Genomic DNA, 18,175 nt, shown 5'->3' with positions numbered 1-18,175 from the left:
GACTCTTGCTGTGTTTTAGCAAAGAGACTGGCAACATTTTACCCCTGCCCTAGAGGTCTGTGGAACTTTGAACTTGAGGGAAATGACTTAGGATATCTGGCAGACACAATTTCTAAGCAGCAAAACATTCAAGAGGTGACTTGGATGCTGTTAAAAGCATTTCGTTTTATATAAGGAGTAAGGAAAGGATCCAGTTTCAGCTTTCTACTTATGGCTAGCCAATTTTTCCAGCAGCATTTATTAAATAGGGAATCCTTTCCCCATTTCTTGTTTTTGTCAGGTTTGTCAAAGATCAGATGACTATAGATGTGTGGTACTATTTCTGAGGGGTCTGTTCTGTTCCATTGGTCTATATCTCTGTTTTGGTACCAGTACCATGCTGTTTTGGTTACTGTAGCCTTGTAGTATAGTTTGAAGTCAGGTAGCGTGATGCCTCCAGCTTTGTTCTTTTGGCTTGGATCCTTTCCTTACTCCTTATATGAAAATTAATTCAAGATGGATTAGAGACTTAAATGTTAGACCTAAAACCATAAAAACCCTAGAAGAAAACCTAGGTAATACCATTCAGGACATAGGCATGGGCAAGGACTTCATGTCTAAAACACCAAAAGCAACAGCAACAAAAGCCAAAATTGACAAATGGGATCTCATTAAACTAAAGAGCTTCTGCAAGCAAAAGAAACTACCATCAGAGTGAACAGGCAACCTACACGATGGGAGAAAATTTTTGCAATCTACTCATCTGACGAAGGGCTAATAACCAGAACCTATAAAGAACTCAATCAAATTTACAAGAAAAAAACAAACAACCCCATCAAAAAGTGGGCAAAGGATATGAACAGACACTTCTCAAAAGAAGACATTCATACAGCCAACAGACACATGAAAAAATGCTCATCATCACTGGCCATCAGAGAAATGCAAATCAAAACCACAATGAGATACCATCTCACACCAGTTAGAATGGCAATCATTAAAAAGTCAGGAAACAACAGGTACTGGAGAGGATGTGGAGAAATAGGAACACTTTTACACTGTTGGTGGGACTGTAAACTAGTTCAATCATTGTGGAAGACAGTATGGCAATTCCTCAAGGATCTAGAACTAGAAATACCATTTGACCCAGCCATCCCATCACTGGGGATATACCCAAAGGATTATAAGTCATGCTGCTATAAAGACACATGCACACGTATGTTTATTGCAGCACTATTCACAATAGCAAAGACTTGGAATCAACCCAAATGTCCATCAGTGATAGACTGGATTAAGAAAATGTGGCATGTATACACCATGGAATACTATGCAGCCATAAAAAAGGATTAGGTCGTGTCCTTTGTAGGGACATGGAGGCAGCTAGAAACCATCATTCTCAGCAAACTATCGCAAGAACAGAAAACCAAACACCTCATGTTCTCACTCATAGGTGGGAATTGAACAATGAGATCACCTGGACACGGGAAGGGGAACATCATACACCGGGTCCTATTGTGGGGAGCGGGGAGCGGGCAGGGATAGCATTAGGAGATATACCTAATGTAAATGACAAGTTAATGGGTGCAGCACACCAACATGGCACAAGTTTACATATGTAACAAACCTGCACGTTGTGCACATGTACCCTAGAAACCCTAGAACTTGAAGTATAATTTTTTAAAAAAAGCATTTTGTTTTAAAAGGGAAACAGCGCATAAAAGTTCAGAAAATTTTCAGCCTGATGATGCAATCGAAAAGAAAAACCCATTTTCTGAGAAGAAATTCAAGCCTGCTGCACAAATTTGCAGAAGTAACAAGGAGACAACACAATGGGGAAAAATGTCTCCAGGGCATGTCAGAAACCGTCCTGGAAGCCCATCACATCACAGACCAACAGGCCTAGGAGGAAAAAACGGCTGTGTGCAGCCTAGGGACTTGGTGCCCTGCATCCCAGACATGCTAGTCATGGCTAAAAGGGGCTAGGTACAGTTCAGGCCATGGCTTCAGAAGGTGCAAGCCCTAAGCCTAGGAGATTTCTGCAGAGTGTTGAGTCTGTGGGCGCACAGAATTCAAGAATTGAGGTTTGGAACATCCGCCTAGATTTCAGAGGATGTATGAAACCACCTGGATGTCCAGGCAGAAATTTGCTGCTGGGGCAGAGCCCTCATGGACAACCTCTGCTAGGGTAGTATGGAAGCAAAACGTGGGGTTGAAACACCCACACAGAGTCCCTACTGGGGTACTGCCTAGTGGAGCTGTGAGAAGAAGGCCACCGTCCTCCAGACCCCAGAATGGTAGATCCACTGACAGCTTGCACCATGTGCCTGGAAAAGCAGCAGACACTCATTGCCAGCCCATGAAAGCAGTCAGGATGGAGGCCATACCCTGCAAAGCCACAGAGGCGGAGCTGCCCAAGATCATGGGAACCCACCTCTTACATCAGCATGACCTGGATGTGAGACATAGAGTCAAAGGAGATCATTTTGGAGCTTTAAGATTTGACTGCCATGCTGGATTTTTGACTTGCATGGGCCCTGTAACCCCTTTATTTGGCCAATTTCTCCCATTTGAAATGGTTATATTTACCCAATGCCTGTACCCACATTGTATCTAGGAAATAACTAACTTGCTTTTGATTTCACAGACTCATAGGCAGAAGGGACTTGTCTTGTCTCAGATGAGATTTTGAACTGTGGACTTTTGAGTTAATGTGGAAATGAGTTAAGACTTTGAGGGACTGTTGGGAAGGCATGATTGGTTTTGAAATGTGAGAATATGAGATTTGGGAGGGGCCAGGGTAGAATGATATGGTTTGGCTGTATCCCCACCCAAATCTCATCTTAAATTTTAGCTCCCATAATTCCCACGTGTTGTGAAATGAACCCGGTGAGAGAGAACTGAATCCTGGGGGTGGTTTTCCCCATACCATTCTTGTGGTAGTGAATAAGTCGCAGGAGATCTAATGGTTTTATAACGGAAAAATCCCTTTCGCCTGGATCTCATTCTCTCTCTTTGCTGGCCACTGGGTAAGACATCCCTTTACTCTTCTGCCATGATTGTGAGACCTCCCCAGCCATGTGGAACTGTGAGTCGATTAAACCTCTTTCCTTTATAAATTACTGAGTCTTGAGTATGTCTTTATTAGCAGCATGAGAACAGACTAATACAGGGTGATATTGCAAAAGTATTATCAAAGAAAGCACAATAGGGGGAGTGGAGATTTGGAGAACATCCTCCTACTACTATTAGAAAAACAGCCTTTGGAAAAATAGCTCAAAAGAAGCCCTTGGTGAAGGATGATTTTCCAGAGTCACCTGTATAGTTCTAGTTCCTCCCACACCATTGAGTCCCCTTTGAGAACTACTCTGGGAGGCTGAGCAATGACTCTGCAAAGAGAATTAACCATAAACTAAATAGGGTACCTGTTGACATACATATATAACAGCTCGAGGGTGCTGTGGCGTGTGTGTGTGCATGTGTGCATGTGTGCATGTGCACCATAGACAGAGTGAAGGAAATGCCTTGCATTTCCTAACGAAAGGGTCTTAAGAAAACATCTGGTCCAACCTCATCCTAAATCCCTCCCTCCCCCAACCCTCCCAACATAAATCATAGATAAGACCATAGGGAATTAGAGAAGCAATTTGATTAGACTCAGGCCATAAATCAGTTGAAATAAACTCCAATAAAGGATCTTCTGGCATTTGTTTAATGTGCTGTTAACTCTAGCCCCACTTCATTACTAGATAGTATGCACAGCTTCAGAAGGAAAACACACACACACACAGGTGCCTTCTACAATTTCTCCATTCAAACTCGAAATATAAGAGTAAGAATTATCACAAGAGCAATTGTCTTTCAGAACTCTAAATAAATAGCAAAAGAGCCCATCTCTTGTCAGTTTGCAGGATGAAGTTGTGACTCGTGTTATTAAGTAGTGTTTTATGGAATCAGAAGTCTCTGAATCCATGCTGTTGAACCTCTTTCTTGAATTAGCAAGAATTAACTGAATTAACTATATTAACTTGAATTAATTAATTATAATTTAGGTCCCCAAATCTATGTATCATGCCTTCAATCTCAGGCCCGCATGTCTGGAGGCAGATGTTTGAATGGCAGCACCTCTAGAGATAAGGTTAGCGCACATGCCTGAATTGGAAACATTTTGGCCTTGGTGCCAAGAATTTATTTCCCTTTCTGTTTCTCTAGTTCTATGCAGTTTAAAAATTTGTTTCTAAACAATTTATAATAATTAAAGATCCTGCCTATTCTTTTTTTGAGACAGAGTCTCTCTCACTCTGTCACCGGGCTGGAGTGCAGTGGAGTGATCTCGGCTCTCTGCAACCTCTGCCTCCCAGGTTCAAGCGATTCTCCTGCCTCAGCCTCCCAGGTAGCTGGGATTACAGGCACCCGCCACCACACCCGGCTAATTTTTATATTTTTAGTAGAGATGGGGTTTCACCATCTTGGCCAGGATAGTCTCGATCTCCTGACCTCATGATCTGCCTGCCTCGGCCTCCCAAAGTGCTGGGATTACAGGCATGAGCCACCGCACCAGACCAATCCTGCCTATTCTTATAGACAACACAACTCTGGAACTTACGATGTAGTGAAGTTTAAATATAATTGGAATAGTAGTTTCTAGTGATTTCCTGACCCCAAATTGCCACATTTGGTTTAGAATTTTGCATCATGGACTTGTCCACTAGAAAGAAACAACCCAACCAATTATAATAGAGACATGAGTTCAAGATTAACATCTTTATCCTACAGGGTGATGCCAAAGTAATTGTCATTTTGTCAAGCTACTAGAAAAAAAAGTAAAAGAACCCCTCAAATGACATTTTGACAAAAGACTGCCACAAGGAAACACTTTTTTTCCGCCAACCAGAAATGCATAGGCTAGAAATACCATAATGTCCTAAAAATCAGTATTTAGGTGAGACTCAAACATCACATGACCAAGAAGCAAAATAATCTGTGGAGTCCCCCTCCCCTCTCCAAAATTACTGTAATCTCAATAGTCCTTACCCTAGCATTACTGAGATACAAAATTCATCAAATATCCAGTGATGACAGCCCTGATGGAGAGAGAGCAACAAGGTACCTGTCTGAAGAACTCCTCCAGGAGTGACATTGTCCAGCGATGATGGAGGTCCCACGCTTTTGCTGGATGGCTAATATCTGCCGTATGCAGCATAAGGGATAAGGCTTTTGGCTTTTCAATGCTGTAAACCAAAAGCACCCAAACACATGATGACCACACTCTTCAGAACCTCAATAAGAGTTTTTAAAAACTTATTAAGTTTTTAATCTCTGTTGTTCTTCCATCTCAAACCCCACTTCAGTTAAATTGAGGAAAAGACATCATTTCATCCTACAACTGGGATACTCATTAACTTGGTCTCCATATTTACAGAATTGGACTCTCTGGACTCAAATCCATTTCTGGGATGACCGCATCCTTCAAAAAGACAGCAAGAATCCAAGAGTCACTGACTTTTATGTGTTGCCTCTGCATTGGGGATCTCTGATAATTTAGTTTCCCACAGGGAATTATTTTAAATTCTCACTGGGGACAACTGATACTACCTCTATTATTTTTTCAACCCTGATGAAAACATACCTCATTGTGATAGGTACAACTTTTATGCTTTCTCCTTCAAACATCACCATTGCATGAGAACACTCTATAAAGTTGTGTTAAAGGAGATGCTCTTTAAAGGGATAGCCACATGGACAAGGACCCATTTAAACACCTATACAAACACAAGCACAAGCCGCAAGCACACTTACGCTTCTGGCTGCTGCAGAGCAGTCTTCATTGCTTTGATTTGTTGGAAGTGACAAGACATATCCGTGGCCATCACCATTTCAATGACCAAGGTTCGAAACTCCCTTTTAGAGACAACCATGGAGGAAAAAGGATGGAAGTCAAAAATGGAAAACAAAAATCAGGTTTTTTTTTTTTGTTTTTGCCACTGGTAATCAAAATCAGTTAACTATTTCTGATATTTCTCATTTAATTTGGGTCTTTAAGGTGAGCTTTTTATTTGGAATAAATGAAAGCTAAGGATTAAGGAAATCATTTATGAGGAATATGATACATGGAATACACATACCATTTGGAAAATTAACTCACAGGAAAAAATTCAATGAAACTGAAAATTGTGTTAAAATGCTCTTTTCTCCAAATGAATACAGACTTTTAAGAAAGAATTAGCTTAAAAATAATCCTAGAAAGTAAATTGATAATCCATATTTCACGTTGGATACAGGTTGTCCATCGTTTTAAAAATAGCTTGATTTTTTAATAGAGTTTTAGGTTGACAGAAAAATTGAGCTTATAGTATAGCTAGTTCCCATATTACCTCTCTTCCTGCACAGTTTCCTTATTTTTAAAGTCTTGTGTTAATGTGGTGCATTTGTTACAACTAGTGAACCAATATTGATACATTATGTTAACTACAGTCCTTAGTCTATGTTAAAATTCACCAGGCACATTGCACACTTCTACCAGTTTTGACAAATGTATAATGCCGTGTATCCACCATCACAGTATCCTTACAGAACAGATTCAGCACCCTAAAATCCCCTGTGCTCCTTCAATTCACCCCTCTCTCTTTTCCCTCACCCCTGCCAATCACTGATCCTTTTACTGTCTCTAAGAACTTTATTGAGGTATAATTTACATAGAATAAACTGCTGAAAATTTACATAAATTGCAGAATGTAAGGAGTTTAACAGCTGAATAAGTTTTTGAAAATACCACTGTAATCATGATACCAAATATTTCCATCACCCTCAAATCTAGTCCCAGGCAAAGTTTGATCTGGCTCATGTCTATCTAAAACAGTTTGAATTTTCTAGTTTGATACATATGTATATAAAGTATACACATATATATTTAGTATATAATATAATATATAATATATTTCAAATTAACATATATATTTCAATATTTATATATTATATACACACATATTTAATACATACATACACATATTTATTATATATATACATGTAGACATGCATATATACACACATATGTACCATATATTAAATATGTGTGTATATATGTACATATACATACATATATACACAAATTATTTTAAAATATAACGGATAATACATATATTATATGCAGACATACACATTATATATTAACATAGATACTAGATATATACACACGTTTCTGTGTATATACATAGACACATACACACATACATAAAATACAAAATGTACTCTTTCTTTACTCAGCATAATGATTTACAATTCGTCTATATAGTGGTTCATCAATAGTTCATTTTCTCTTATTGCAGAGTGGTATACTATCATATCAGCATACCACAATTTGTAATCCATTTACCAGCTAGCAGACATTCGAGCTATCAGATTCTAGTTTGGGACTATTGTGAATAAAGCTACTATGGGTATTCATACATAAATCTTTGTGTAGACACATATGTTTTCATTTATCTGGGGTGAATACCTAGAAGCAGAATGACTGGTTTATAAGATAGCTGAGTGTTTATAAGAAACTGCCAGCCTGGCATGGTGGCTCACGCCTGTAATCCCAACACTCTGGGAGGCCGAGGTGGGTGGATCACTTGAGGTCAGGAGTTCGAGACCAGCCTGACCAATATGGTGAAACCCCATCTCTACTAAAAATACAAAAATTAGCTGGGTGTTGTGGCATGTGCCTGTAGTCCCAGCTACTCAGGAGGCTGAGACAGGAGAATTGCTTGAACCCAGGAGGCGGAAGTTGCAATGTGGTGAGATCACGCCACTGCACTCTAGGCTGGGTGACAGAGCGAGACTCCATCTTGGAAAAAAAAAGAAAAGAAACTGCCAAATATTTTTCAAAGTGGTTGTATCACTTCACATTTGACCACTAGTGTCTAACATTTTCAGTTTTTCTTTGCCTACTCTAATCAGTCTTTAATTTCAGCCATTCTTCTGATGGATATGTAGTGGTATCTCATTGTGGTTTTAATCTACATTTCTTTGAATGACTAATTATGTCAGGCACATTTTCATGCACTTATATTCCATTCGTATACAATTTTTAGGGAAATGTCTGTTTCAAACCTTTCTCATTAAAAAATTGAATCGTTTTCTTATTATTGAATTATAAAAGTACCTTACACATTTTGGATTCAAAACATATGTAAAACGTAAGTGTTGTGAATAATTTCTCCAATTTCTTGGCTTGCTTTTTTTTTAACGGTGTCTTCCAAAGAGCGAAAGGTTTTAATTTTTATGAAGTTCAATTTATCATTTAAAAAATGCTTCATGCTTTTTCTGTCCTATCTGAGAAACCTCCATCTACTTCCAAGGACTTAACTGTTTTCCTCTGGAATTCTTGCCATTTTAGCTTTTACGTTTAGGTTTATAACCAATTTTGAGCTATTTTTTGAATATGGTATGTGATAAGGGTCAAAGTTATTTTTTCCCTTTGTTCCAAAACCATGTGTTGAAAATATTTTCTTTTCCCCATTGAATTAATTTGGCACCTTTGTCATAAATCAATTGATGAGTCAATTTCAAAACTCTGAATTCTGTCCCATAGGTATGTCCATCTTTCACCAATGAAATGCTGCCTTGAATACTGTAACTTAAGCATGCTTTGAATCAAGAAATATGCGTTCTCTAACCTTGTTCTTCATTTAAAAAGTATTATTTTGCATTTCCATATAAAGTTTATAATAATCGTCACAATTTCCAACATAATTCTGCTGGAATTTTGATTAGAATTGTATTGAAACAATAAATAAATTTTGGAATATTTGACACCTTTACAATACTGAGTGTTCCACTACAAGATGACAGTATATCTCCCAATGTATTTAGGTCCTCTATAATCAGCAATGCTATGTAATCTTTAGTGAGCATGAGTTGCACTTGTTTTTGAAAGTTACTACTAGTTTATATGTTTTGTGCTGTTGTAAAAAATTATTCTATTTTATTTTCCAATGGTTTGCTGCTAGTCTCTCTTTCCCTCTCTCTCTCTATATATAGATATATGTATATATGCATATATGTATATGTATAATGGTTTTTACACTAACCTTGTATTCTATGACCTTGCAAAATTCATTATGAGTTCCAGTAGCTCCTTTACAGATCCTTAGGATTTTCTACCTAGACAATCATGTCATTTGTTATTAACATCTTAACAATGTTGATGAATGTAAGATCAAGAATCTTTGTCTTGCTCCCAAGTCTTAGGGAAAAAACATTCAATATTTCACCATCAAGTTTGATGTTAGTTATAGGTTTTTCACATATGCCCTTTATCCAATTGAGGAAGCTCCCTTCTGTTTCTGGCTTGCTGAGAGTTTTTATCATGAATGAGTGTTGAATTTTGTCAACAAATGCTTGTTATGTATCTATTAAGATGACTGTATGATTTTCTGTTTGTTTTTAAATATGGTGAATTCTTTTAATTAATTTTTGAATGCAGAATTAATCTTGCATTCCTTGGATAAGCCCAATATATGAGTCAGGATTCTCCAGAAAAACCAATAGGATATACACATATAAAGAAAGAGATTTATTATAAGGAAGCGACTCATATAATCATGCAGGCTGACAAGTCCTGAGATCTGCAGGATAAATCAGCAAGCTGGAGATCCAGGACACCCAAAATTGTACTTCCAACTTGAAGGCTGACAGCTCAAGAACCAGGAAGAGCCACTGTTCTCGTTCAAAGACAGGCAGAAAGAATTCTCTTACTTGGGAAGGAGTCAGCCTTTTAGTTCTAGTTAGGCCTTCAACTGGTTGAATGAGGTCCACTCATGTTAGGAAGGGCAATCTGCTTTACTCAGTCTACCCTCTTATATGTTAATCCCATCCAAAAATGCCCTCACAGAAACAACAGAATAATGCTTGACCAAATATCTGTGCACACTGAAGCCCAGGTGAGTTGACACATAAAATTAACTATAACACATGATATATTATCTTCTTAGTATATTGTTATATTCAATTAGTTAATATTTTACTGAAAATTATTATAACTATGTTCATAAAATACATTAATCTTTAATATTCCTTTTATGAATTTTTTTGCCAGGGTATTTTGCATAGTATTTCTTCCTTCTCTAAATAAACTTGCATAAGATTGTTATTATCTGTTCTTTGTATATTTGATAGAATTCACCAGTTAAACTATCCAAGGATGGATATTTCTTTGTGGGAATATTTTTGATGACAAAGTCAATTTTTTTAACAGACATAGGATTGTTCAGACTTTGTTTCATCTTGTGTGAGTTTTGGTAAGTTGTATTTTGCAAGGAATTTATCCACTTCATCAAAGTTGTCAAATTTATTGAGATAAAGTTGTTTGTAACTTTTTTTTATGTATTTCATATCTGTAGGATCTAATATTGGTACTTTGTGTTTTCTCCTTTTTATTGACCAGTCTAGACAGAAGGTTGTCAATCATGTTGCCCTTTTCAAAGAACAGCTTTAGCTCTGTTAATTTTTTTCTGTTTATTTTTTCTATTTTATTGATTTTTCCTCTTATCATTACTAATTTCTTCTATCCACTTTGAATTTACATTACTGCTTTGTTCTAGCTCCTGAAGTCATTGGGTTTGGAACTTTTTTCTTTCCTGCTATGAACATTTATAGCTGTAAATTTCCTCTAGGTGCTGTTTTAATAGTATTGCACACATTTTTAATATATTGCATTTTCATTCTTGATAAATTTGAAATGTTTCCTAGTTTCCTCTGATTACTTTTTGATCCACAAATTATTTAGAAGAGCGTTAATTTTCAAATGTACGAGATTTTCCTAGATATCTTATTCTTATTGATCTCTAATTTAAATCCATTAAGGTCAAAGAACATACTCTTAAAGCTTATGATATTTTAAAATTATTAAAACTTATTTTAAAATGTCCCAGCATGTGTACCTGAAAAGAATATGTATATTTCAGTTATTGCGTGGTGTTCTATAAGTATTAATTAAGGCAAAGTGGTTGATGTTGTTCAAATCCTCTTAGGTTCTTACTGATATTTTTGCCCAGTTTTTCTATCAACTGCTAAGGTAAGAATCTTAAAACCTCCTATGATTGTGAAAATATATATTTCTCCTTTTTCTCCTATCAATTTTTACATTTTAAATTTTGGAAGTCTATAGTTACCTAATACTTATTTATGATTGTTGTGTCTTTCTGATGACACTCTTATTATCAGAAAATCTCCTTTCTCTTTCACAACATCCTTTTTCTTGCAGTTCATTTTAGTTAATATTAATATCACCACTGCATTCTACTTATTCCTACTGTTTGGTACATTTTACATACTTTTACTTTGAACCTTTTAGTGTATTTATATTTAAAGTGTATCTCTTGTACGATTGCAATTAAGGCTTGCCTTTTTATCAATTCTAATAACCTTTTCCTTTTAAGTGGAATGTTTAGTCCTTTAACATTTAATGTAATTATTAATTTAGTTGGATTTGGGTCTAACATCTTATTGTTTGTTTTCTGATTGTCATCTTTGCTTTTTTCCCTTCACAAAAACTTTTCTGCTTGAGATATTTTTTGTATTATTTATTTTTTAAATTAATTTTAATTTATCTACTGCTAAATGGTCAATTTAAATTTATCTTTTGATAAATGGGTAAACTTCAACAATTTTTAGCTATTATGGTTAATATTTTTAGTGGTTGTTTGGGGATTACAACATACATCTTTAATTTTCTGTCTATTGTACAACTTTGTGTAACATGTAAAAATCCTGCAACAGCATAGGTCCATTTACTAACATTAACTGGTCTTTATGTTATCATTGTCACATGTATTACACCTCTCTACATATAAGCCCCATGAGATGGTGTTGTAATTTTTGTTTCAAATGGTCAAATGCACAATTTAAATAAATGAAGAAAAATGGTCTTCTATATTTTCCCAGATATTTATCATTTTATTCTTTCCTAAAAGTCTGATTTCACTATATCATTTTCCTTCCAATAAATATTTAGATTTATTAATCTAAAAATTAATAAAATATAAAATAACAAAATAATATTTTTGAAACTACCTCAATGAAAGCTCTAAAGAAATTTATTTAGCATCCTTTATAACGTGGCTCCATTAGTGACACATTCCTGTTGTTTTCTATTATCTGAAAATAATTTTATTTCATCTTCATTCTTGAAGTTCATGTTCACAGGATGTAGTATTCTGTGTTGGCTTTTTTTTTTCTTTTTAGTACTTTAAATGAATTATTCCATTGTTTTCTGGCCTCCATAGTTTCTGAAGAATAGTCTACTGTAATTCAACTTGTTCTCCTAAATGTAATTTGCCATTTTTCTTTAATTTTATCTTTGCTTCTTAGCAGTTTGACTATAATATGTGCCTAGGCATTTTTTCATCAAATTTATCCTGTTTTAGGTTTGCTGAATTTCTTGAATCTGTCTATTTATATGTTTGGCAATATTTGGAGACTGTTCAGTCATTATTTCTTCAAATTCTTTTTCTTTCCTATTCTCTCTCTTTTCTCTCCTTCTGAGACTCAAATTGCCCTTATGTTTGCTCACACAAAATTATCCCACATGTCCCTAACATTCTACTCATTTAAAACATCTTTTTCCTCTTACTTTTTCAAATTGAATAATTTCCAACTTTCAAATTCAAAAAATGAACTTTTAAAAGTCACTGTTTCTTTCTTCTGTCTTTTCTGCCATGCACTAAGCCTATGTAGCAAATTCTAAATGTAGATATTTTATTTTTTAGTTCTAAAATTTGTTTTTCATTTATATTTTCATTTTACTCACAAACCTTACCATATTTTATTCAATACAAGCACATTTTTCGTTATCTCACTGAGCATGGAAATAATAATTGTTTTAAAAGTCCAAGGTCCTCATCTGATAATTCTAACAATGGTTTATCCTAGAGTGTATATCTATTGATTGTCTTTTGCCTTGCTAAGAAATCATTTTTTCCTGATCTTTATATGTCACTTAGATTGTATCCTGAATATTATAGATATAAGTTGTAGGGAATCTGGGTTCTGTTATATTGCTCTGAAGATTGTTGATATTTTGTTTTAGCAGGCAAAACTTATTTAATACTCAAAATACAAACTCTGTACAGGTTCAGTAAGCAATATATCAGATATCGCTGGACACAGGGAAGGAAACATCACACACCGGGGCTTGTCAGGGGGTGGGGAGCTAGGGAAGGCATAGCATTAGGAGAAATACCTAACATAGATGACAGGTTGATGGGTGCAGCAAACCACCATGGCACATGCATAAAACTGCACTTTCTGCACATGTATCCCAGAACTTAAAATATAATTTAAAAAACTAATAAAAATGGTTTGAAAAAAATAACAAAAGGTGGCCAGGCACAGTGGCTCATGCCTACAATCTTAGCACTTTGGGAGGCCAAGGCCAGTGGATCGTTTGAGGTCAGGAGTATGAGGCCAGCCTGACCAACATGGTGAAACCCCATCTCTACTAAAAATACAAAAAATTAGCCAGGGCTGGTGGTGCATGCCTGTAGTCCCAGCTACTCGGGAGGATGAGGCAGGAGAATCACTTGAATCTGGGAAGCAAAGGTTGCAGTGAGCTGAGATCATGCCACTGCATTCCACTCTGGGCGACAGAGTGAGACTCGTCTCAAAGTAATAATAATAATAAAAGGTTTGAATATGGCAGAGAACAGCTTCACACATATTCAGATATATCATGGTTTTGAAGGATTTGTGTGAGGGCTTGTTTAGACAGCGTATAATCCTGGCTTCCTGACAATCTAGTAAAGTGTTCTAAAGCTTGCATAATTGCCTCTCAACATATTTTTCAAACATACGTATACTACTTCTGTTACATATACTTTTCTTATAGATTTTCTACTTCTGCTTAGCTACAATTTTGTCAAAAACTTAGCTACATAATTTGTATTTCCACTCTACTATAATCATAAGTCTCATTCATTCTTTCAATCTACAACTAGGGTAGCGAGGCTGACATAGGCAGGATCTAAACCCATAGTCACCTGGAATAAACCAGACATATTGGTTCACACTGGAATGCATTGCTATATATCAGTGCAAGCATACTTAGTGTTCATCTTTAGCTCTTGTTCTTATAAGTTGGTATTTGTGAAGTACCAGTTGTGAATAATTTGAATGTTGCCTCTGATTAAAAAAAAAGTTACAAAATTAGTGATTTAGCAAAACACAGGTGAATTTAGTATAAAAAATGGCCAAAATAGTCACTTGAAAATAAAGATTAGTGAAATCTGTTTATGTGCTACCCTTGTATATTTGTGTTTCTTATTCTGTACTAGCTTTATTATCTTGAAGAGAGAGTGAAACAAAAATATCTCAAAGAGAGAATAAAATCATGGAATAGATTATGTATTGGAACACCCTGATGTGGTGGAAACTTATTTATAGTTATAGCCCATAGTACCATGTTTTATTTCTATGCTATTCCCATCAAGCTACCATTGACTTTCTTCACAGAATTAGAAAAAACTACTTTAAATTTCATGTGGAACTAAAAAAGAGCCTGTATAGCCACAACAATTCTAAAGAAAAAGAACAAACCAGGAGGCATCATGCTAACTGATTTCAAACCATACTACAAGGCTACTGTAACCAAAATAGCATGGTATTGGTACCAAAACAGATATACAGACCAATGGAATAGAACAGAGGCCTCAGAAATAACACCACACATCTAAAACCATCTGATCTTTGACAAACCTGACAAAAATAAGCTATGGGGAAAGGATTCCCTATTTAATAAATGGTGTTGGGAAAACTGGCTAGTCATATGCAAAAAACTGAAACTGGACCCCTTCCTTACACTTTATACAAAAATTAACTCAAGATGGATTAAAGACTTAAAGTAAGACTTAAAACCATAAAAACCCTAGAAGAAAACCTAGGCAATAGCATTCAGGACATAGGCATGGGCAAAGACTTCATGACTGAAACACCAAAAGCAATGGCAACAAAAGCCAAAATTGGCAAATGGGATCTAATTAAACTAAAGAGCTTCTGCTCAGCAAAAGAAACTATCATGAGTGAACAGGCAACCTACAGAATGGGGGGAAATTTTTGTAATCAAATCTTTTATTATAACTTTTACTAATAGTTCAATTGCATGGAGGGTTACTTTTTTCCTGAAGTTGTGCAATGATTAATTGAATTGCTCTGAATTTTTCAGATGCTGGCTAAGTCTAGCATATTCCAATAAAATTTAAGTCAAATATTTCCATATGTTTTAATAAACTAAAGCTACATGGAAACTCTTAGCCACTCTTAATAAAAATCAGCCTCTCAGATTTATTGTTCAGTACAGTTTATTTCTCCGAATCCTTGAAAGATGGTGAGCACATAAATACCCAATAAACAGCTGATTATTTAATTAAAATATAAGGACTCTTTCAGTCACAACGGATTCAGAATTTTGTAAGGATTTGGATGATCTCTGCCTGCAAGGTTTGAAGTGCCTTAACCTATATTTATAGCTACAATGATTTATTGGCTTGCTATATATGACACAAAGTGTGGTAAGCATTTTAAAATGATTCTGTTGTTTATCATAATGTATTCCAACTGCAGAATAAATGTTATTATCTATTTTCAAGAAATTAAATTTTTAAAGATGTAAAGATATTGAGTCACTTCCCAAATGTCATACAGCTAGCAAGTGACTGAGTCCATATTCAAAACACAGGTATGTGCCTAAATTCATGCAACAGAATTAAGTGTACATAATTTTTTTAAGTGTCAAATAATTTCCTTAGAAAGTGTCAAAAGATTGATAAGAAGTCCAAATCAAATATAGGGTGAAAAACACATGTTATTAAATGAAAGACAAAATTCAGATTTAACGAATTCAGATAAAAGCAACACAAGTTTCCTAGAGTTAAAAAAAAAAAAGCAAATATATCAAAAGTGTCCTCAGTTGAACACTGTTAGAAGTTATTTTTCAAACTTTCTTCTTTGAGAATTTTTAGGACAACATCGAATTATTTGACTCAAACTGGTTTCACTTCCCAATTCATCAATAAAAAGCAATGTAAAGATGGCAGAATAAAGTAGTTATCATAACATTCTATAGATTTTATTTATAAACATTTGAATATCTGTATAAAGAAAAAAGAGAGAGAAATAAGACATACATACATACACAAAGAGAAGGTGAGTGTGAGAGAAAGAAAGAGAGAGAAAGCAATACTAATCAACATTTTAGGTAAGGTGTTATTTTCTCAAAAGCAGCATACTTCATCCAACTTCAGAGTTCCTTCCCTGGCCTCCAAATCTCTCTTTTCTCATCCTTACCTCCAGTCATCCTTTGAGAGGTTAATCAAAATATTCATTTCCTCGTCATCTTGCAGAAGGCGATAAGCTGCACTTAAATGGTGATTCTCCAGTACAGATCTGTCATTGTACAGAATAGCTGGATCAGACCTGAACAGAAACCAAGCAAAATTCAGAATGTTAAACAATTGCAATTTATTTGGGTAATTCTAACAGGCTAGAATGCACTACCACTTTTTCCCATGCTTAGAAATGATCTTTGTCCCCATGCCATTTATGTGAACCAAAAGCTCAACTAACACTACAAATCATCAATAGATGAATGTAGGGTATTTTAGTATCGGTACATGTGTGGGCAGAAAATATGTAAAATCCAGCCTGAGAACTCTCTTAAAACTGTTTTACAACCAGATCTCAATTACCTATATTAGTGGCAAAGGTGCTTTTTCTTTTTTTTTTTTTTCAAATATGGGTCATGTCAAACTTCTTTATATTTTCTGGAATGACATTTATTTTTATTTTTATTTTATTCAATGAATGCACTGGTTTATTTATTTCAGCTGTAAGTTTCAGAACACACATCACCTAGTAGCTACTATCTGTAAGCTACCTCTGATAGTGGCTTGATCTTAAAGTTTTTCCATGCAGAAACCACATGTGGAAAATTGAGAATAAAGACTATAAAGATTATAATGTCAGTTTTTAGTCCCTATCTCAAAGACCATACTATAGCTGAATGTCACTAAACACAGGACTGTATACTATTTTAAGATCTTAAATTTAATGAAAGCTTAGATTATTTGTTTCTCACCAAGGAAGCTGAGTTTCAGAGACTTAAAAAAACTTGTTACAGCCTTTTGGTGGCCAAGTGGCAGGGCTGGGATGAAGGCAAGATCTTCTGACAGCTGGGCCAGTGCTTCCCCAAGATAACTTCCACCTGCCATTGGCCAAACTTTGGGCAGTATCTATCATACCCCGAAACTGTTAGGCTTAACATTTTATTCATCAAAGGATTAAGGGCCTAGTCACAGACTTTGTTTTCTGAACAGAGATCACACAGGCTGAGATGCTTTGGATAAAGTTCTGTTGAACAGGGCCAATGTTTAAATTTTGTTCCAAACCAAGCTTAACTGAACACATTGGAATTTTCCCACTCCTATTGAGATAACATAGAACATTCAAATCCCGAGGTGAAAGATCTGCTGTTACATCTGTTGAGTAAGTTAGATACCAACTGATGTGTATTTTGTGACACTCTTTTCCAACTCCTGTAATTAAGCCATTTTCCTCTGAGTTGGGGCTGGTTTTGATCCTGGTCTCCAGGCAAGACCCATATATGCTCAACCCACCTATCTTTCTTGGGCAGGTGCTATTCACCATGGTCTCTATCCTCAGAGCAAAGGTTCTACCCACAGACACACATTAAACAGTGCTACTCTACGGAATTCCCTGTGTTAAAGACCTTGGAACAGAACCACAAAAAGCTGCTTTTCTGTGGCTGAGACTAAATAAGGAGGCAGGAAGGTGGAACTGAAGCGAGTAGCCGAAGTTCTTTTGTCTGCTTCCATTCAATTAAAATTCTCCTTCTGAACAGAGATCAGACAATATTGTTTTCTTTTGTGTACACTGTAATTAAGTGTTGAGTTCATTAAATACATGTAGATTGATTTAATGAACATAAACCTATCTAGAGTGTGCACCTGCTTTTTCAAGTGAAATCGGCAAGTATTTATTTGGTGTTAAACTCTCATCCCGCCCTGCTACATTCTTTCTCTTTGACTTACTACCTTTCACCATATCCTAGCTCCTTTTGATTACTATGTCAAGGATAATTAACTAACTCTACTGCCAGATTATCTCCAGTTCCACATCATTGTCTTAAGAGAGGGCAAGTTCTTAG

The 18,175-nt window shown here is 35.7% G+C and overlaps 1 protein-coding gene across 13 annotated transcripts in view; it reads right to left on the bottom strand.

The window, feature by feature from the left end:
• The window catches only part of PDE1C (phosphodiesterase 1C), a 547,393-nt gene that overhangs the window by 88,400 nt on the left and 440,818 nt on the right, over window positions 1-18,175 (bottom strand). For all 13 annotated transcript variants that reach the window (XR_013415411.1, XM_028845886.2, XM_015133753.3 and 10 more), the window contains 3 exons: window positions 16,297-16,425; window positions 5,773-5,874; window positions 5,084-5,204 (listed from right to left, as the gene is read on the bottom strand). Coding sequence is in view for 12 of the 13 variants with exons in the window: in XM_028845886.2 (XP_028701719.2) it covers window positions 5,084-5,204; window positions 5,773-5,874; window positions 16,297-16,425 (352 nt within the window). In the remaining variant the exon portion in view is untranslated. The remainder of the gene's footprint in view (window positions 1-5,083; window positions 5,205-5,772; window positions 5,875-16,296; window positions 16,426-18,175) is intronic.

The sequence above is a fragment of the Macaca mulatta genome, chromosome 3 (assembly GCF_049350105.2).
Source record: "Macaca mulatta isolate MMU2019108-1 chromosome 3, T2T-MMU8v2.0, whole genome shotgun sequence".
In the NCBI taxonomy this organism is placed as follows: Eukaryota; Metazoa; Chordata; class Mammalia; order Primates; family Cercopithecidae; genus Macaca; species Macaca mulatta.
The sequence above is the reverse complement of the archived record's forward strand: the minus strand, read 5'-3'. Positions and strand labels throughout refer to the sequence as shown.